This window comes from Micropterus dolomieu, linkage group LG01 (assembly GCF_021292245.1).
Source record: "Micropterus dolomieu isolate WLL.071019.BEF.003 ecotype Adirondacks linkage group LG01, ASM2129224v1, whole genome shotgun sequence".
NCBI lineage: Eukaryota > Metazoa > Chordata > Actinopteri > Centrarchiformes > Centrarchidae > Micropterus > Micropterus dolomieu.
Window position 1 is genome coordinate 11,207,239 of NC_060150.1, and position 20,184 is coordinate 11,227,422.

Here is a 20,184-nt window from a genome sequence, read left to right on the forward strand (position 1 = left end):
ATTTCTTATCTCACCATTATAATTTCACTTAATTCTCCACCTTATTTTAGTGTTTTCTCTCAAACTACTGTAATCTGCTCACCTTGCTTTTCTTTTCATCTGCACCAACAGGTGTTTTTCACTGGTGCTTTACTTGGTCTGTGCTTATAAAATATCAGTCACTGGTCATGTCTGATCAAGCTGACGGTCTCTGAAAGTTCTGGTCACTGGCTGACCGAATTGCTGCATCTCTTGCTATGACTGGAAATGTTGCAATCAATTTGTTTATTCCTTCCAATAGAAGAGGGCAAGAGAGTTACACGTCCCTTCTGGGACCAATACCATATCCTCAGTGTATATTGAGCTTATTGAATTTTAAATCAATAGTTTATCTTTTGTGTCTCTCTTGTAAACAGGAAGCCGCAGTAAGCGAGAGAAGGACAGCATCCGTGACGACCGGGACTATGACTCCGAACTGATCTCATCACGAGACGCTCGCGATGACAGAGAGACTAGAGAGGCCCGTGAGCGACGGGACACTCGCGATCGGGGAAGAGAAACAACCCGAGACTCTCGCGACCACCGGGACAACAGGGACGTAAAGGACTCCAGAGAGAGCAGGACAGAGACGCGCTCCAGTCGGGAGTCACTGGAGATTCGCGAGCGGGAACGAGAAAGGGACCGGGAGAAGGAGAGGGAGAAGGACAGAGATAGAGAGAGGGAGAGGGCTGACACCTACAGGAAGGAGGAACTGGCCCAGGAAGACAGGAGTTATGGAAGAGGTCATGGACGCGATGACGGAGGGAGAGGTGAAGTAAGGACGGAGAACAGGACTGACAGAGCGGAGAGGAACGGACGAGGGAGAGGGCGTGCTAATGAAACATCTGATAAAGGCAAGAACTGACTTGCATTCAGCTTTCAGTTTCATAGTTTATTTGCGACCATGAGAAAAATGTTTACAAGCATCTCGTAAGTCATTCTATCTTTTTATTTTCTTTCACCAGGGTCTAACAGAAACTCCCGGGGTTCCCAACTAGAAAGCAGCCACGACAACTGGGAGTCACGGAGCAGCTCGGTGCGCGAACGCAGCGCAGAGAGGAGCACCGATCGCAGTGCTGCTGAAAGAAGTTCCGAGAGGGGTTCAGACCGAGATCGCTATGAGAGCGACAGGAGAGGAGAGCCGGCACGAGACTCGTCTTACGACAGGAGAGGAGGGCATGGAGAGCGGGATCGCAGAGACAACCGAGAGAGAGGTAGGGGTCAGGGTTCGCTTTATTTTAAGCCTGTACAAAATCCAAACTCTGTCCACATAATGTAAAATTAAATAAAATCTGTTGGGCTAAGCTCTTTAACTTTCTGCTTTCCCAGATCAAAGAGCAGCCTCTCCGAATAGACACCAGGGCAGATCAGAGGAGTCTGAGAGGGAAGAGAGGAGGGAGGAGCGGAGGACAGATAGAGCAGAAGACAGACGAGACGACAGGCCCCGGGAGCGAGACAGGGAGCGGGAGAGGGAGAAAGAGAGGGAGAGGGAAAAGGAGCGAGAGAAGGAGAGGGAGGCCGAGAGGGAGCGGGCGGCCCGGGAGCGGGAACGGGAGAGGGAGAGGGAGCGAGAGAGGGAGAGGGAGCGGGAGCGAGAGAGGGAAAAGGAGCGTGAGGAACGGGAGAGGGAGAGGGAGGAGCGGGAGCGCGAAAGGGAGAGGAAGGAGCGAGAGAGGGAGCGGGAGAGAGAGAGGGAGCAGCGGGAGAGAGAGAGGCAGCGGGAGTGGGAGGAGCGAGAGAGAGGGAGAGAGGAAAGGCGGGAGAGGAGAGACGACGTGAGGGACGACCGGCCCGTCCGAGACACCCGGGACGATCGCAAGACGAGGCATGTATCGGCCTACTCGCATGTTTTTCTTTACCTCCTCTGTTTCTAAATTCTTTTGTAATAATTCTCCTCTTCTTTTAGTCGAAAGAGGTCCAGGGTGGAGAGCAGCCCGAGCCCCCGGACCTCGCCTAAGCGAGCAACGCGGGACCTCAGTCCGGCAGACAGCGACGGCTACAACAGCACGGAAGAGAAAAGTGAGCGCCCGATTGGCCGAGGGCAGGCCAAGCTCCACCCACAGCCCCTCCTCCCCAGCCCAGTGTGTCCGCCTCCATCTGACAGTAGGGAAATTCTATTTGAAAGGACACACCTTCTGTTTAATGGGGAATGCACCTTTTTACATACAACAAACACACTCTTTGATAAAGGGAAACACACTGTTAGTCATTTTTAAGTTTTATTTCTCTTTGGTATAACTTGTCATGTCTTTTGTTTGTATGCATTAAAGTATTGGCTGCCCCTTTATCGCTAATAAAACAATATCGAAGTGAACAGAAACATAAAGGCATATAATTCTTTTAGAACAACGCACACTAAAGTAAAGTGTACATTCTTGTTTATTCCAGTTTAGCCATCGGCAACTTAAATGGCACCTTTTTGTTGAGTTTAAAAGGAGTTCACCCTTTCAGCATTCTGTATCGAGTGTGCTTATGTGACCGTTCTGTGTACATGTGCAGGTGCCGACAAGCATCGTCTGCTGAGCCAGGTGGTGCGGCCCCAGGAGCCCTTGCTGCGTTCTCCACCGAGGGCTGCTCCATCTGAAGACAAGCCCAGTCACTGGAAGGACGAGGAACGCAGAGGAGCCGGGGACAAAAGGGAAGCACGCGGCCGCCTAGAGGACCTGGAGCCCCGCGGGGAACGCAGCAGAGCAGCAGGCGACAGACGAGGAGAGCACCTTGGTGCAGACACCCCGTCCGACTCCCGTAGCAGAGGCAGAGAGCAGCGAGAACCCACGCCGCCTCCTCAACCTTCTTCAGCCACCGGCAGCGAAGACAGAGACACGGCTGGCTCCCAGTCCCACGAGGAGGGCAAAAAGAAGACAAAGTCGTGGAGGAAGGGCTTGAAGAAGGTCCGCAAAGAAGAGGAGGTTGGCGGTGGCATCAGCCTGGCTGGTGCGGGCGATCGTTTCAACCCGGAGCCCCCAACTGTCGGCACTACAGATGCAGCTCCACCCTTACACTCCCCCAGGAAAGGAACCAAGAAGAAGGCGCTTGAACGAAAGAGGAAACGGTCACGAGGAGAATCTGATGTGTCTGACGAGGATTCATCAGCCCACCAGCCACATAGCAAGAGGAAGCGAGGTCCCCGGACACCACCACCCTCGATGAGGCCTGATCACCGCGGTACTGGAGGCAACACAGAGCCGTCTCCACTGCCCAAAATGGACAACTTCAGTGACTGGTCAGATGAGGAGGTCACAGAGCGAGGTGGAGGACCGCTGGAAACACAAGCACCCCCGGGTCCTGCTGAGAGGGCTCCTGCTGAGCCTCTTAGGAGAGGTGGTCCCAGGGTGGGCAGGGACAGGGAGCGGTGCAACCCACCTCCCATCGCCCCTCTACTCCCGCAGGAGCCTCCATTGATGCTGCAGACTCTGACTCCGCAGCCCCTCATGTCCCAGCCGCTGCTCCGCAAACCTCCCCCAGAGCAGACGCGTAGCAGCAGCATGGGAAGCAACCAGAGCCGCACGTCATCCAGGCGCCTGCGATCGCCATCCAATGAGTCTGCACACCGAGAGGACCCCCAAGGGCCGCGATCCCGCCGGGGCAGGCTGCAGGGCACCAACTCTCGAGACCGGGACAGAGAACGGGAGAGGATAGCTGAGAGAGAGAGGCCAGTCGTGAGTGAGCCTCCAGGGGCAGAGAGAAAGTCTCGAATTGACCAGTTGAGGAGAGGAGAGCCCAGCCGCAGCACCTCCTCAGGTAGATGAACACTCGTGCACACACATATTGTTGAACATATATTAATATTAACCCAAAACTCTACTTCCAGGATCATGCTCAATTAAAACACCATCCTAACATATATCTATCGCTGTTGCATTACAGACCGGCAGGATTCCCGCAGTCACAGCTCCAGACGCAGCTCTCCTGACTCTGAAAGGCAGACCACATCCAGGTCCCGCGCCGGCTCCTACGACAGTCGAGAACGGGAGAGAGACAGGGAGCCGTTTGAGCGGGAGAGGGAACGAGACCGAAAGGAGCTTCGGCCTCAGCAGCAGCCGCAACAGCAGCAGCCCCTGCTCCTCCAACAGCCCCTGCAACAACAGAGAGACTGGGAGCCCGAACCTAGGGACTGGCCTAGCAGGGGACGGGAGCCCCTACTGATGCGTCCTGGCCGTGAACCTCTCCCGAGGGAGCGGGATATCAGGGACAGGGAACGCTTACTCCCAGAGGGACTCATCCAGCAGCACGAACGGGAGCGAGAGAGGGAGCGAGAGAGAGACAGTAGAGGTGACCGAGGCGGCGATCGCGAGAGGGAGAGGATGATGATGATGGACCTGCCGCCCCACCCTGACCCCAGGGCTCCAGGACGAGGGGAACTAAGAGGCGAAATGAGAGGAGACCTGCGAGGGGACATGTTGAGACAGGAAAGGGGCGACTATGAGCCTCTGCTGCCAAGAGAAGCCTTCAGCCCTCCAGAGCCGGAGAAACCGAGTAACAGTCACCATCTCATGGGAGATCAAAGGGAGCTGGAGAAGACGGACAGTATTGACGGTAAGAAGATGAATGCGTGAGCGTCACTTAAAAAATAAATAAATAAATAAAAAATCCAACATGTATTTATAGGAACGTGTGTGCTGTGTTTTCAGGGGACGATGATGGGAAAGAAGACGATGGCCAGTCAGTCGCATCTGTTGGAGAGGAGTATGAACCAATCAGTGACGATGAGCTGGATGAAATCCTTGCTGACAGCCAGAAAAAAGAGGATCAGCAAGATGATGACAAAATTACAGGTACCAGGAAATACCTTTTTTTTTTTTTTTTTTTTTTTTTTCTTCTCTTCATGGGTAATATCCATAAAGACGATAATATCAAATATTTATTAATGTTGTCCTGACTTTAACTTCTTCTGCTGATTTCTGATGATCTACTATAAGATCAAAAACATTATTTTTAATGAATGATTATGCCGTGTATTCACAGGTCCTCTGGATGTGATTGATGTGGACTGGTCCAGCCTGATGCCCAAACAGAAGCAGGAACCCCGGGCAGCCGGGGCAGCGTTGCTCCGGTTCACACCAGGGGCCGTGCTTCTTAGGGCAGGCATCTCCAAGCGACTTGCTGGGCCTGAGCTCATGGAGCAGGCCAGAGAGGTGTGCAAGTCTGAGCTGGACGACCCCAAAGGTAAGAGTGCTGACGTCATGGCACCATAAAATAAAACTTTGATCACATTTATTTGCACCTTTATTTGATTTTAACAACAGTGCTTGTTCTACTGCTTTCCTTGTTTATGTTTCATTTTATTTTAAATCTAAACATGATTACATTGTTTAAATCTGCAAAACTAGTTATTTTGATCAGTTTATAACGGTAAGGGATTATAATAACGACCATTATTTTGCACTTAATGTTCATTATCGAGAACTCTGTTTAGTTTAGTCTGTCTAGTGTGATCTGTGCTTCTAAAACTCTGCAACTGTGTCCTCATAGATACTGACAAGCTGTTTGAGCATGACCTGGGGGCCCTGAATATGGCAGCCCTGAACAGGCGAGTGGAGAGGGCAGGTTTACTGAGCAACCTCGGGCCCTGCTGCAAGGCCCTGTGTGCCCGCAGGGACTTCACCATCCGACGGCAGCTCCTTAAAAATGACAAGGTAGATGTCATCCAATCACTGACAGGACAATAAAAAAATTTGTATATTTGTTTTCCAAAGGGTCAAACCATTTAAGATGGAACAGCATGATAAATACACATACCCTTTTCGCAAACTTCTCCAAACACAAAACATATTTTCACACATAATTAATTCATAAAATAAAACACCAAACATACCAAGACAGAAGGTTCATATGGTTACATATAACAGGAGTAATCAGGCATAGTGAAGGGATAGCGGCAAATTAAACACTACATGCAAATGTACCTTAAGCTCTCAGACCAATTTAGTCTGTAGAGGCCAGTCCAGAAAGAGGTCCTAAATGTGGGGGAAAACTTAATGGTTAGTCCTTGGGCCAGAAGCATATAGCTTCCATTGCACTCATTGTTCCACTGAAGAACACATCTTCTTGCACTAAAGAGAAGCAGCAGATTTCTTTACACACTTTGACCCAGAAGTCATTAATAAGAGGGCATTCAAAAATACAGTGGTAATATGAGCTTTCAGTAGTTTTACACTTACTACAGTATTTTGAAAGCAAAGGATTGAAATTGTTACGTTTTATAGGAGTAATATCGAGTATAACATTAAATTGTAACTCCCGAGCTTTTTTGGTAAATAAGGAACCTATAATAATCATCTCTAAACCAATGCAACAGATAACTACAGAGGCATGCAATTTGGTAGTGTTTAATAAGTCGTTTATAGCCGATAGTGATTTTTTTTGCTAAAACAGCCGGGATCATCTGAAAGGGGCACAACAACCGTGAAAGTATATTAATCTTTAAAAGGTTCACTTTTCCTAGGAGAGACAGTGGCAAGGCTTTCCCGCGAGCTAGGTCTTCTCTAATCTTGTAAAATAGGGGCATTAAATTAGCTTTGGACAGGCCAGAGAGGGAGGGGGTAATATGTATACCTAAGTAGATAAAACCTGATGGGACCAACGAAAAGGGTCAGAGCAAGTTGTAGACCATTAGGGTTATTCAGTCTCTGAGTAATTAATCTTGTAGGATGCTGCTGTAGAATACTGCAATACCTTTGTGTCAATCTGAGCTATATTCTCTCCAGTGTCTCTGAATGTCATTTTAAATATGTGTATGACAGATGTGTTTAAATCTATTTCTCCTCCTTCAGGGCCTGACCAAGCAGTACCCCGCTATGCCTGTGGTAGACAGCGAGCTGCTGCAGATGAGCATGCGTCTCTTCAGAAGGACCATGGCTGGCCAGGCCTCAGGCCCAGAAAGGTCTGACGGTGGGTCAGCGCCAGGTGCCGAGGTTGCTGCTGCTGGTAGCAGTAGTAAGCTCAGCACAGTCCAGCCTGAGGTGTGTGTGTCCTGAAAGAAATGGGCTTAGTGAGTCAAACACATGAAAGTGAACGCTTCTAAGCCCTTACTTCTTCCAGCCCCTAACTCTCCCTGACTCTGTCCCATTGTATTGCATACATACATTACATACATAGCATTTTTAGTCATGAGAGGAAATAAAGAAAAACAGCAAAATTGTGAGTCTTGCCCAGTTATGCTTTACATGTTTTTGATGATCTGCAAGTGCTGTGCCATAGACTACTGGACATTCTAGCCTATGGAGGTGTGTAATGAACCGTGTACGAGAAACATAAAACATACCTAAAATGACTTCATGTTTTTTTTTCTTTTTTTGTGCTTTACAATGTTTTAGAGCAGCTTTTTAATTGTCTATTTCACCTGCCTAACCAAGTTCAAATTACTGTTTTGTTTTCATATATTGTGCATTGGTTACTACAACTGTGCATTAAAATGGTTAGATGTTGATTTTTGTAACGGGTCTTTTGCTTTGTATGAAGTGACTGTTTAGCCTTCAAATGTGACACTTGATGTTTTTGTTTACACCATATTACAAAATCTGCAAAGCAAATCTATAGCATTTGCTGCAGTTTGTTACTGACCATCAACACTGAAACATCCTGCAGGGACTTGAATGAACGTTTCTCCTGAATAAGCACTGCCAAACTATTCCTTCGTTGAATGTTATTTGTTCTAACTGTTAATCTTTGGAAACATTATTGCTTTTTGCTTGATGTGTTTGTTTTGAATGGTTTGGCAATGTCTCCCTGAAATGAAATGAACTGAAGTAAGCGCAGAGCACACTATATAGACTGCAGTGTACCAGATCTCCAACACTGCCATGTGGAATTCTTCTCCTTAACTTTCACCAGCCCACACCGTCCAAAAAGGAGCCAAAAGGTTCCCAATAGGAAAAGACGGTAGACTGTTTAGATAAAAATGGATGGAAAGATAATTAACTTCCACTTTACATCACATTTCTGTGGTTGACCATCCAGAGTCACAATAAAAAGACTTGTGTACAGGTGGATAAATGGAACCTCTGGGATGTGGTTGTATGAACACTTAGTTCAAGAAGTGACAATTGAAATGAGCAGATTGTGTATGCTGCGAGTGCTTGGACACATTCAATGGACAAACTGGCATCACTGAACAGCTTAAAGACCATAATAAGAATGGGAAAGTGTCTTGTTATCTTAGAGGCCTGGATTCAACATGACACCACCTCCCGGCCATGCAACTGTGACTTGAAGTTTAAGTGACATTTCAGACACGGAGAGAGTGGGCTCTGATGTAGCCCGTTATCGTTTAGTCTGACCACAACTCTATGTTGTTGGAAAACACTTTTCCTACTACATATTTATTTTGTCTAAGGTTCAAGGTCAATTTTCAGATGTGCAAGTAATGATATCTAGATTAACGCTGTATTTTTTTACTGTTAAATAAATGTAGAGTGACATTTTTTTTTTATTGTAATGACATTTTGCCAAATAAGAATAACTGTGGCTCTGAAGGAATTCAAATGTAGTGCTAGTTTATCAGGATTATCATATTAAATTACTATAACGAGCTATGAGGACAGCCACTAGATGCAAACTTTTTTGCATTTTGAGGTAAGTGATGAATTTGACATATAACCACAACCAGTTTGTGTTGTGTGTCAGTTTGTGTTGCCTTTTTAAATAAGCTTTTTTATTCTCAAGAATTCAAGTCCTGGGAAGGAAGTGCTACACTTATACACTTACATGTTTGGTAAACATGACCCTAAACTTTTGACAAGTCACAATTTTATAATTTGTGCAATGGTGTTAAAATGACAGCTTTCTGAGGTTTGATAACAGGATTAGTGTTAGCTGGTTGAAGACTGTCTCATAAGTCAAACACAAAATAAAAGATCTGTTGTGAATGGTTGAAATGCCTCTTATGTCCTGTTTTTTATACAGTATGGTTTAAATCCCTGCACAGTTATTAATTACTTTTCTTTGTGTATCATACAATTTAAATTGCCCATCTCATAAGCCTAATTCAGAATGACACCACACTCAATGCATCCATATACCATACTATACATATTACTAAACAAAATACACTGATTTACGCAGAATAGAGCATTACAGTTTAAATGCTAACCATTCAACATTTATTTCAGTGTCCATGCTTTATCTAAATAGTCTGATAATTGAAACGTGTGTCATCTTTATCTCAAAATATTTAAAAAGGTACAACAATTATTAAATTCTATTAAATAAACCTATTGCTCGAAATAATTTAAATTTTCTATTTCTTCCAGCTCACATGCTGGCAACGTCTGTCCCGAGAGATAACCATACTAGGAACCTTTACTCGTATGTTTGTTGTTGATGAACATAATTTAAAACGGACCGGTTTCCTTTACCCACAATCCTCTGCCTTTGGTCCGTCCTTCCGACTTCCGTCTCAACTGAGAGCCGAGGTGAGCATTTTTTCGGAAATTATATTTCTACAATCTAACGCCATCCTGCGATATTAAACCCTCCGTTGGCTACAAATTTCATCTACATGTACATAATAATGCTTTATAGTCTTGTATATGAGGTTTTTGATGTGGCTGATAATATTTAAAAGACAATTATAAAGCGACGAATGGTAACGTTAGCATTAACTCGGCCGGAGTGGCGTCAGGTTGCCTGGCTGCTCATTTTCTCTGCATTAAAAATACTGCTAAATTATTTTTAGCGTAAAGCACTTGCACTTGTCTAAGCTGCTGTTTTAACAAATGTGCTATTAAATTAGACTAGCCTGCATGTTTAGCTTGCGCTAACGAAATGTTAAATCAAGCCAGTTTCATGCTAACTGTAGACGTTACATTAATTTATCGAACATTTCTGGTTAAAGCATACATCAAAACAAATCTCATCAACATAGCTAAGCTGATGGCGCTGTCCAAACTGCGTTATTTCTTTTAAAAACATGCATGTGCTCAAACATTACATCTGTCGTTTCTAGATGGCCCCAACCAAGAAAGGAGAGAAAAAGAAGGGGCGTTCAGCCATCAATGAGGTTGTGACCAGAGAGTACACCATCAATGTGCACAAGCGCATCCATGGAATGTGAGTATTACAAGGGCCTGGAAATGCTTGATTCTGGGACATTAATGCACAACGTAGGCTGCCTGTTGACTGATATCCAGTTATATCTGCTACTTGCCAGTTAAATTAATCCAAAATATAAAATTTTTATTAACTTCAGATACAGTGAAATGATAAAAGTACAAACTTTTGTGCAAAAAAGTGATGGCAGAAAGTGTTTGATAAATGACAATAATTATCAGTATAGAAATTATACGTGATTAATGGCTTTGTTGTCTTGCAGAGGTTTCAAGAAGAGGGCTCCACGCGCCATCAAGGAGATCCGCAAGTTTGCCGTGAAGGAGATGGGAACTCCTGATGTCCGCATTGACACTCGCCTCAACAAGGCGGTGTGGAGCAAGGGTGTCAGGTGAGATGATACACAATTAATACGGAATATCTGAGCACAAACATACTGCTAACTTGGCCTGATGTATTAAGTCCTAATAATCTCTGATAGTCATGACTGTAAAAAAATATATATCTATATCTCTGAAGTAATCTACTGTCACTGCACATTGTTCTGCTTGTTCTGTATGTATGGAGAAGGGAAAGGGCAAAGTTTGTGTTGGATTTCTGTTAAATGGCATATAGCTAAATGTGCATTGCATTGATCACTTTAAGGCACTGCACCCTTAAAGTGGCTGTAGTTAATGACTGACTGCCACCAGCTTTAATTTAAGAAGTTTGTTTGGGTTGTATCAATGTTTGTGCAACTTGAAGCTTCTACAGGTAGTCTTAAGCTTGATGAGGGGTACGGGGCTACGCAGAGGCTATGCAGTCTCATGACATGAAACTGTTGAAATTGACTGCTCTGTCAGCTCAGGCATGAAGGGTCTTCTGTACACGCGCTGGTTGAGGATTCCCAGACAGATGTGTAGAAATTGAACATACACTGCTGTGCTTAATGAATACACAAGTTGGTTGGAGGACTTGGTGACAAATCCTTTACTTTATTAGAGAGGTATTACAGACATGTTTTTCACATTCAGTTCTGTCAGCGAGGTGGGGGGGGGGAAGAGACTGCAGGATGTAAGAAACATGGAATTCCCGGATTTCTGTCTGTATTGGAAAACCTCATTTCCAAATGACAGCTTTTCAGAATGTAGATTTTCAGCTTACCTTGACGTTCTTAGCATCAGAATGTGGTTTTGTTCACCAGGTGGGGCAGGGTGTTTGCATTCTGAGACTGCTCTGGTTAACACCAAAACACTCTCATGTCACAAGGCCTTTAACGTTCGGTTCTCAAAGCACTCTTGCACTCCAACATGTACATGAAATTGGACTCGTGGCACATCTGCGGGCCAATGTACAGTTGCAGCAACATATCAAATGTCTTGCATTTAGTAAAGATGGTAACCATCATGTTGTCGTGTGTTGTGCAGGAACGTGCCGTACAGGATACGCGTGCGGCTGTCCAGGAAGCGTAACGAAGACGAGGACTCTCCCAACAAACTGTACACCCTGGTCACATATGTTCCTGTCACCACATGCAAAGGTAAGTATCCTGCTAGCTGACGTTGTCATTCACTTACTGAAGCATCAGACATTTGATTCAATGTTTTTCTTCTTTTTCCAACAGGTCTGCAGACAGTCAATGTTGATGAAAACTAAATTTGTCCCCTCTGAGAGTGGAATAAATGAGTAAAAAGGACCTCTTGTCTTGTGTCTATTTCTTTTCTACACTGAATGTTTTATTAGGAAATTAAAAGGAAAAACCTGAATAAAGAATGAGTACTTTAAAAATACCTATGCAAGTAAAATAACTGATTTTTAAAACAATACTAAAAGTACACAAAAGAGGAGGACCTAACAAGTTTCTCCCTGTATTAGATTATGGGAATACTGTGAGCACAGCTAGATTTTATATCTAAATGAGTTCCAGTGTCATCGTTCCACAAGAGAACCAGTTAAAAGTATAATCTACAAGTTCATTGTACTGTGCGCCAGAAGAAACAATGACTGATGAAAGTAGCATTTCTCTGACTTAACCCTGAATGTAAAACTTCTCATGAACTGCCTTTGGTTTGAATCAGTGTTTCCTTTTGCCTGTATGTCTGTAGGACACCAGACTATTGTGAAGCAGGTAATGTTTTCTTGGACACATCAAAAGACTGGTAGACATACTTGGACTTGATTCTGATTAGCTCCCTTACCTTAAGAATCAACTAAATCCTTCCAGTCAGCCCTTTGCAGAATTTGAAGTAGAAATCTTTGAGCAATTTCACCTCATTTAAACTCAGAAAAACTGTTCTTGATGTCGACCAGAGTTATGTGAATTGAGAATCTAATCTTCATAATCATTTAATGGATCCATTTTTCAGCCCAGTGTTTACAAATCATCATAGACTTCTTGCATTGAATCATGAAAACTGAAGCGCCCTGTTAAAACCTAAAGCTTTAAAATGTGTTTGCGCTTCTTTGCACATTTGGCACTAAGAGCTTCCCAAATGATTCAACACATCCAAGCCGATGAGCCCACATCTATGAGTTAGGCCAGGATGGAATATTTTAAATAAATGGAGTATAACGCAGACTTTTGTCTGTATGTGGGCTGCTCGGTTCAAAGCCACTGACATAGCACGTTGTAATTTATTTTCCATCAATATAAACTTGGCTTCAAATCGACTTACAGCCGTAGTGATGTCTGGGAATGTTTCTGATGCTATACATCTTTTTTTGTGTCTGGCTATGTTTGTTTTTCTTTCTATCTGTTGTGATCTCCAAAAGATTACCTGATTAAATAAAGGTGTATATAAATAAGGGAACAACTTGGGGAGGAATGGTTTTTGTTCCTCCAGTAGAGTTCAACAAACTTGGCAGGGAGCCCTGAAGCTCTTCTGGAGGCTCATAGTGGCCTGACTCAATACTGAGACACTTCATGCTGCTGTCTTCAACAGTAATATTAACCCTTAACTTAAAAATCAGAAATAATTTTACAGTGAAGAGCATTGTTTCAGGGATGAAACAGACCATGTCCCCTTCTACAGTAAAGGTACATTGTTTCAGCCTTAGTGTGTCTTCTTGAACAGTCAGTCCTATCTTGGCAGTTAGGACACAATACACACAGCTTGTTTTAATTAAAAAATTTTAACACAAACGGGATGGTAGAACAAAAGTGCTTGGCCAGGTCTTTAAGATCAGAGATGGACAGTACAGTATACCGTTTTGGCACAGATGCTCATTCAGATGTACAAGCAGAGATGCATCTTATTAAAATTTAAACTGGATCTGCTGGCTGTTGAAATAAGTTATTATCATGGTTGCATAATGAAAGGACCGCATTTAATCCATTATTAAGCACATTATGTAATAGTAAATAAATGACTGACGTTATGTGCTATTCAAATGGCTTTGAACAGCACAATCCACATACAAACAACACTGAGCTGTATATTATTCATTTGAAATATTACATCCCAAATTGACTGAGCGTGGGCCTTTATACGGCCAGATCAGCATCACTTTATTAGGCTGGATGAAGTCCACAGCTTCCCCTGGCTGGGGAAATGTAACGTAAATGAAGATGGATGTCAGCAGTATGTCGCCGCTAGTGGGAGCTACTTATCTGCTAGCAGTCGGATGTTGTGAAGAACAAGCGATGGCATCGTCCAACATTTTATCCAGAGTTTGTGCGTGTGTTGCTGTAACTCAGCAAGAGGGTAAGACACGAGGCTGCTCTGGTCTGCTCTGGTGCCGTACCGGTCTTGACTTATTGCATTAACCTCGAAGAGAAAGACTAGCATGGTTCAGTGTGCTTCATGTCTCACCGCTGTCTGGGATGGACAGGTGTGGCTAGCTGCTGGGCTAACTAACTGACCAGCTAACTTAGCTAGCATAAATGCAGTTAACTAACGGTAGCAAACGTTACTGTATTTGGATACTAACGTCAGTCGTTGGTGCATATATGTGTATGTGTGTGTATATATATGTATATATATATATATATATATATATATATATATATGATATTCATATTCGCCAACTGAAAGCAGAAACGCTAGCTAGCTCTTTATGCATTCAGTAGCTAATGAAGTAACATCCCCAGCTAACGTTAACTCTCATAACTTGTCACTCGGCTAACGTTAGAGTAAGGCGTAATCTTAGTTTTGGGGATATAGCTCGTTTATAACAACACATTAGTATTAGGATTAGTGTTGCAACAGATGTTTAAGCTAACAGCTAAGTTAGCTAGTCTAGTCCAGCCTTCAATCAGCTGTCTGTGTGTCTGTGTGTGCAGGTGGGAGCGCCGCTTAGTGTTTCCATGGCCGTCGGCTGATGGGCGAAGCGATGCGGCACCACTGGCTGCTCCTTGGGGCTTGCGGCTGGGTGCTGCTCATCCTAATGTTCGTCAGCAAGTTCATCAGCTTCAGAGCTATAGATGGTAACCTTTCGTTTCTTCTATGGGGATACTACATACAGTCAATTATATGTGATGTAAATGTGATACGCCTTCTATGTATTTTCAGACTACGGAGAGAGGTTTAGTGGTCAGAGTTCAGGCACTGTGCCAGGCACCAAAGTGGCTAAACCCAATCTTGTTTCCAGCCCAGACAAACCAGTTCCACAGCCATCTGATCCGGTGACTGTGCAGGTAATTACTAATTGTACCACTGAGTTAATTTAAAACAAAGTAAACCACTTTTCTTCTCTGCAGTTACTCACATTTGTGCTGTATGTGTGTCTCAGCCCTCAGCTGTACCTACAGATGCAGATTGGCAGGCAGTCTCTGAGAGGCGAATCGAGTTGCTCTCCACTGTGTGTAAGAACAGCAGCCTCAGGAATTTGACTCATGTCTCCATCAGCAAGTTTGTTCTGGACCGCATCTTTGTGTGTGACAAACACAAGATCTTGTTCTGCCAGACGCCTAAAGTGGGCAACACACAATGGAAAAAGGTCCTCATTGTGCTCAATGGTAAGCATGGGTTTGGATGAAGGTCATAACAATGCCCATGTTTACTATAATGATAAGGAATGTTTGATAAATACCATTTGTGGTTGTCAGCTGCACACACACGGGCAAAGCATGACCACAATGGCAGCAATCTCCTAGAAATTAAACATATGTGCCCTGTGATGACCTTTTGTTGTTAACATTGTCAGGAGCATTCTCCACTGTGGAGGAGATCCCAGAAAACCTTGTTCATGATCATGAGAAGAACGGCCTGCCCCGCCTCTCATCACTCACACCGCAGGAAATTACTCACAGGTTAGTTAAGAGTTACTGTGATCCTTGTGGATGATCATACGTCAACTTTTAGCTTAGTTGATGCTACTTTGTGATCCATTGCAAAGCATGGCAAGTATTTGTTAGCCAGCAAGAATGCAGAAATGCCTGCTGTGACAGTCCAACCAACCAATCAGTGAAATGTACGTAATTTATTTATTATTTTAACCATAATAAAGTGTGCAATACACACTTTGCTATTTATTTTCCCCACACTTTTTACTATGCATATTCTGTATGTGTGAGCTGCATGTGTGTAAATATTAGATGTGTGGATTTGTTTTTATTTATGTATGGTTTTTGAGCAATGATTCAGGAAGTGCGCCTGAATCTCTTTGTATGTTTCATGCAATGACAATAAAAGACATTTCAAATTTCCATCCTTAATAACTCTTTTCTAATAAACCCATATATGCCTCAACAGATTAAACACTTACTTCAAGTTTTTCATCGTGAGAGATCCCTTTGAGCGCCTGATTTCTGCCTTCAAGGATAAGTTTGTGAAGAACCCCCGCTTTGAGCCTTGGTATAAGCATGACATCGCTCCGGCCATCATTCGTAAGTACCGCAAGAGCCACCGGGACAACGACCTTGCCGCCTCTGGCCTGCACTTTGAGGACTTTGTCCGTTACTTGGGGGATGTGGAAGGCCGTCGCCGAGTGGACCGGCAGTTTGGTGAGCACATTATTCACTGGGTGACTTATGCAGACTTGTGCGCACCATGTGAAATACACTACAGTGTGGTGGGCCACCACGAGACACTGGAGAAAGACGCCCCATACATCCTCAAAGCAGCAGGCATTGACCAGCTGGTGTCCTATCCAGCTATTCCTCCAGGCATCACACGCTACAACAGGACCAAGGTGGAGCACTACTTCTCAGGCATCAGCAAGAGGGACATCAGACGTCTATACGCACGCTACCAGGGTGACTTCCACCTATTTGGTTACCCGAGCCCAGACTTTCTAATGAACTGAAATGATTACCAATAACTAAAAGACATGTTTTCTTATAAAATCCTTACTGAGGACATAGGTGCATCATAGCGGACTGTGCCATCAAACTGGCAGACCTAACGGGCTCAAATGCAGTAGATTGCACACTGTAATATCTTTGTTCTGACCACTTGTGTTGGAATAACTGACAGGTTACTATGTTGGCTGTATTTGCAATGACAGAAAAGTGTTGCCTAATCATATATTTAACAGTGTTTTTTTATGGAAAGAGTAGTTTTCTGGAAACCTGTAGTGTCACAGTACAGTGAAGGAAGAAAGATGGTGTTGCTGCAAAAGATGGGACGTGAGTACAGGCAACACCGTCACAGTCAGCAGCGATAAAAGGTGTGTGTGTGTGTGTGTGTGTGTGTGTGTGTGTGTGTGTGTGTGTGTGTGTGTGTGTGTGTGTGTGTGTGTCACAATATACAGATCAGGTACAGGTCAAATGGAGAACACATTTGTGATCTTATATTTAATGTTTATGACTGAATTGAAAGAGGTGTACTATGTAATGCCAGGGATACAGGCCCGTTACCCTGTAATGTAGCCGTTATACTGCACTGTATGAATCGCCTGTATCAATGATTCAACCTGTCAAGGAAGGTTACAGGCAATGCTATGCGTTTATTACATGTGGTGTTTCTGTACTTCTTGCTGTCATGCTAGATGTAGGCAAAGACGGTCTGTATCAGGGATGCTAACATTTTTGGACAAGGAAAGTGAACTCAAAGATACAATACCAACTGATTGGACGTTGATATTTTTCATTGTTTTTATTAGCAAATCAGTATTAACTTTAAAAAAAATAATTGAACCTTGATTTTTGCAAGCTGTATTATATCTCTGTAAGATAGTGAATTACCCTACAACTATCATGAAATAGCGTCAAAATGGTAACAAAATGACTTTAGTCCTGCCCTGATCCATATTGTAGCCATTGGTCTAGCTGTTCTGCCTTTTCTAGAACTGACAAAGGAATCAAATTGCTTTTGACTCCATATATTCAGCTGTCAACTGCACTGGGACATTGAAGGAAATTGGCACAGAGTCATTTTTCTATCAGAAATGTATATATGTTTAAATGTTCACATGACTTGCAACTCAACATTTGTATTACATGTTGCTATTTATAATATTATTAACCTGCTGACTGGTTGGGCACAAAAAGTGTCGCCTGCCACCAGCAACCTGGTGACCTTTAGGAAAGGTGGTCATAATACAAAGACAACGCTAGTTAGCAATAAAGTTCCATGTGGAATTAAAAGGTGCTCTTTCTTTGCCGCTTTCACACCTTGGCAGGAGCTCACGTGTCAATTATTACTTATTTTAAATGCTGAATTCCAGGTGATGAGATTGTCACTTTGAGCAAACATAGTTTAAACAAATTCTCCTGCACATCCTGAACTATGTAAGTTGTTGGTTCATACTTCTGTATGTGGTCACCATAAACATGTCCTTTGTGTATGTTCCTGCAGTAATATCAAATATCCACATGGTGGCAGTAAGTCATTTAAAGTTTGACTGCTTAGTTAAGAAGCCACAAACCCTGTTGAACCCTTGACTATTTGTCACCACACAGGACTGTTGCAATTGCCATTTGAACCACATGAATAAGGGCAAAACAATGACTTCATAGCCGTATGGCGGCATCAAACATTTCAAGACAGTGGAAGGTGGGACAGGATTTACATTATCAGTGTCAGCTGTACAAACTTACCTTATGGCGGAAGGATTTAAGTAGATTTAAGGAGCTGTTAGTTGAGTGTTGGAGTGAGTAAATAAGTTTAAGGCTTTCAGCTTGCATGACCATGTATGTGTATGTGTGTGTGTCTCCCCACTGCCAGGGTACATCTCTCATCCTGTCTGACTGGTTTGTCCTGCCCTGTTGTTTGACTGTTGGGTCGAAGTTTGTTTAACCACAAGATTATCTTGGCCTGTATGAAAGTTTCTTTGTGGTGTTATGATAAATAACTGAAACTCTGCAGCTGAACAGTTTCCCTCCCTGCAGTGGACTGGCTTGTGCTCCTATGAAGACACTGCGTCCCATATTGATGTTGTTAGTAAAGACCCAGGCTTGTGAAATACTGCACAGTGCCAATGGATTTCAAAACATCCTATCTTTATGTGATTACTCCATAATGTAGTGTGTAGCTATACACACACCACATTCAATTATGTCATGCCTTAAGAGTATGGTAAGATGGCAGAGCAGAAATTAACCTAGATCAGTGAGGTGACTGCGTAGCAATGGAGCACCTTTGGGTGCACTGCTGACAGGCCTTTAAGAATTCAGTATCCTACACATTGATTTGGAGGCTGCAACTCGGGCTGAATATGGAGTGAGCTCTAACCAATTTCATATTATTAAGGGGGTAATTATCAAAAATCTTCAGAAAGAGTGACCCAGCTAAATAATGCTGGCAAAACATCAGCGACAAAATTATTTAACTTTTAGAAGAGTGCGAATAGTGAAACATCTCATTTTAAAATCCAGTATTGAGACTGATGATGAAATTAGGTCATTGATTTTATTTTATTTATTTTTATCATGTCCCATGGTGCTCCCTAGTCCCCACTTTGGGAACCACTGTACCAACATTACCCAGCATCATTTGAGATTGCTCACTTGCCACACCCATGATTACCAGAATTGACACCAAAGCGAACGTGCGCATGTCCATGAGGATGCTTTACGGGTCGGTGGGGGGTCCTTTCCTGCCTGCCTCTATTTATCTTACTGCTTGTGTGAATATTACATTAACATGCAGGCTGGTGGCAAGATGAATCTGTGTGGAGAGTAGCCTACTTTACAGATAATCTCGCTATCCATGCTTGATGGATTGAAACCCAGCCCTTTTCTTTCTATGTGAAGCCGACCGGCTTCCTGTGTTTGTGCCGTTCTCAATCAAAGATGCGTCAAGTCAGACAGGAGCAGGCAGGACAACAGCGGAAATGAGGCAGTTTTACTTTTAACATAAAATATTTTTTGAAGGAAATTTTGACTTGTAGGGTCAAAAATTTGTCATAATATAATCAACAAATGATTATGATGCTTGGATTACAAACACCACTGTTTCTTGGCTGATTAGCAAAGAAAAGGAGCAAATCAGTGAATGTTTTTTAATGGTCATCTTAAGACGAACATTAAACACCCTGTTGGGGTGCAGGGTGGGGCACAGTTTAACATCTTAAGACTACAAAAAATAACACGTTAATGTGTCACATTTGTACTCTCAAAATAGCAGAAAAAGAGTGTGTTAACATGTCACAGTTTAACGTCTTAAGATGACGTAGCGGGGTACTACCACTTCATAAGCTTCTGAAGGGAAACCCTATACAATAACTGCAAGAACAGCAATAATTCCCCACTCAACCTACCTTGTATGACTTAAGTTGGGCTTAAGAAATAATATTGATTAATTTATGGATAGTGATATGGTTGCTTATTAAATTAAAATCACCTTCTGGCTGTCCAGTTTATTGAAATAATTAAGCGATATATAAAATTACCAGCTGGAACATTAAAGTAATGTTTATACATTAATGCACCATGTACGTACTTTTACTTTAATATAATTCTGAATGCAGAAGTTTTCTTTCTAATAGAGTATGTTCATTCTGAATTATTACTACCTTTATTTAAGTCAAGTATGTACTTCCTCCACCACTGGTAAATGTAAGCACACTTTGATAAGACATATGGCCTTATTTGAAAAAGAACAATTGCTATATTTTATTAATTCACATTTGATTTCTGTTTTAATGTAATCATAGGTGTCACAGTGTTTTTGGTCAACAACAATGGAAAAAATAGTGAGGCTTTTATGTTGAAACTCTTGGGCAGAAGTGTGAGTTTTCCGTCTAGCTTGCCTCCCT

General features: G+C 43.2%; 3 protein-coding genes across 4 annotated transcripts in view; all 3 read left to right on the forward strand.

Annotated features, from left to right (window-relative positions):
* Positions 1 to 8,443, forward strand: part of zc3h13 (zinc finger CCCH-type containing 13) — a 15,380-nt gene extending 6,937 nt beyond the window's left edge. Inside the window, exons 14-23 of the mRNA XM_046056280.1 lie at positions 396 to 872; positions 984 to 1,232; positions 1,348 to 1,843; positions 1,925 to 2,037; positions 2,518 to 3,759; positions 3,886 to 4,554; positions 4,650 to 4,793; positions 4,984 to 5,184; positions 5,491 to 5,654; positions 6,792 to 8,443. Coding sequence (XP_045912236.1) covers positions 396 to 872; positions 984 to 1,232; positions 1,348 to 1,843; positions 1,925 to 2,037; positions 2,518 to 3,759; positions 3,886 to 4,554; positions 4,650 to 4,793; positions 4,984 to 5,184; positions 5,491 to 5,654; positions 6,792 to 6,995 — 3,959 coding nt within the window. The 3' untranslated portion in view covers positions 6,996 to 8,443. The remainder of the gene's footprint in view (positions 1 to 395; positions 873 to 983; positions 1,233 to 1,347; positions 1,844 to 1,924; positions 2,038 to 2,517; positions 3,760 to 3,885; positions 4,555 to 4,649; positions 4,794 to 4,983; positions 5,185 to 5,490; positions 5,655 to 6,791) is intronic.
* Positions 8,444 to 9,376: 933 nt separating this feature from the next.
* rpl31 (ribosomal protein L31) lies at positions 9,377 to 11,740 on the forward strand. Its single transcript, XM_046048788.1, has 5 exons — positions 9,377 to 9,431; positions 9,965 to 10,068; positions 10,331 to 10,456; positions 11,472 to 11,584; positions 11,669 to 11,740. Exons 2-5 carry the CDS (start codon positions 9,965 to 9,967, stop codon positions 11,698 to 11,700), a joined length of 375 nt encoding a protein of 124 aa, XP_045904744.1. The 5' UTR covers positions 9,377 to 9,431; the 3' UTR covers positions 11,701 to 11,740.
* Positions 11,741 to 13,561: 1,821 nt separating this feature from the next.
* On the forward strand, positions 13,562 to 17,572 carry chst10 (carbohydrate sulfotransferase 10). 2 transcript variants are annotated; one of them, XM_046063575.1, is made up of 6 exons: positions 13,562 to 13,748; positions 14,327 to 14,470; positions 14,556 to 14,680; positions 14,776 to 15,001; positions 15,190 to 15,295; positions 15,738 to 17,572. In XM_046063575.1, the coding sequence occupies exons 2-6, from the start codon at positions 14,365 to 14,367 to the stop codon at positions 16,288 to 16,290; spliced, it is 1,116 nt and encodes a 371-aa protein (XP_045919531.1). In that variant the 5' UTR covers positions 13,562 to 13,748; positions 14,327 to 14,364; the 3' UTR covers positions 16,291 to 17,572. The 2 variants fall into 2 exon arrangements, with proteins under 2 accessions (XP_045919531.1, XP_045919539.1); XM_046063583.1 differs by lacking the exon at positions 13,562 to 13,748 and adding an exon at positions 13,857 to 13,875.
* Positions 17,573 to 20,184: the final 2,612 nt, after the last annotated feature.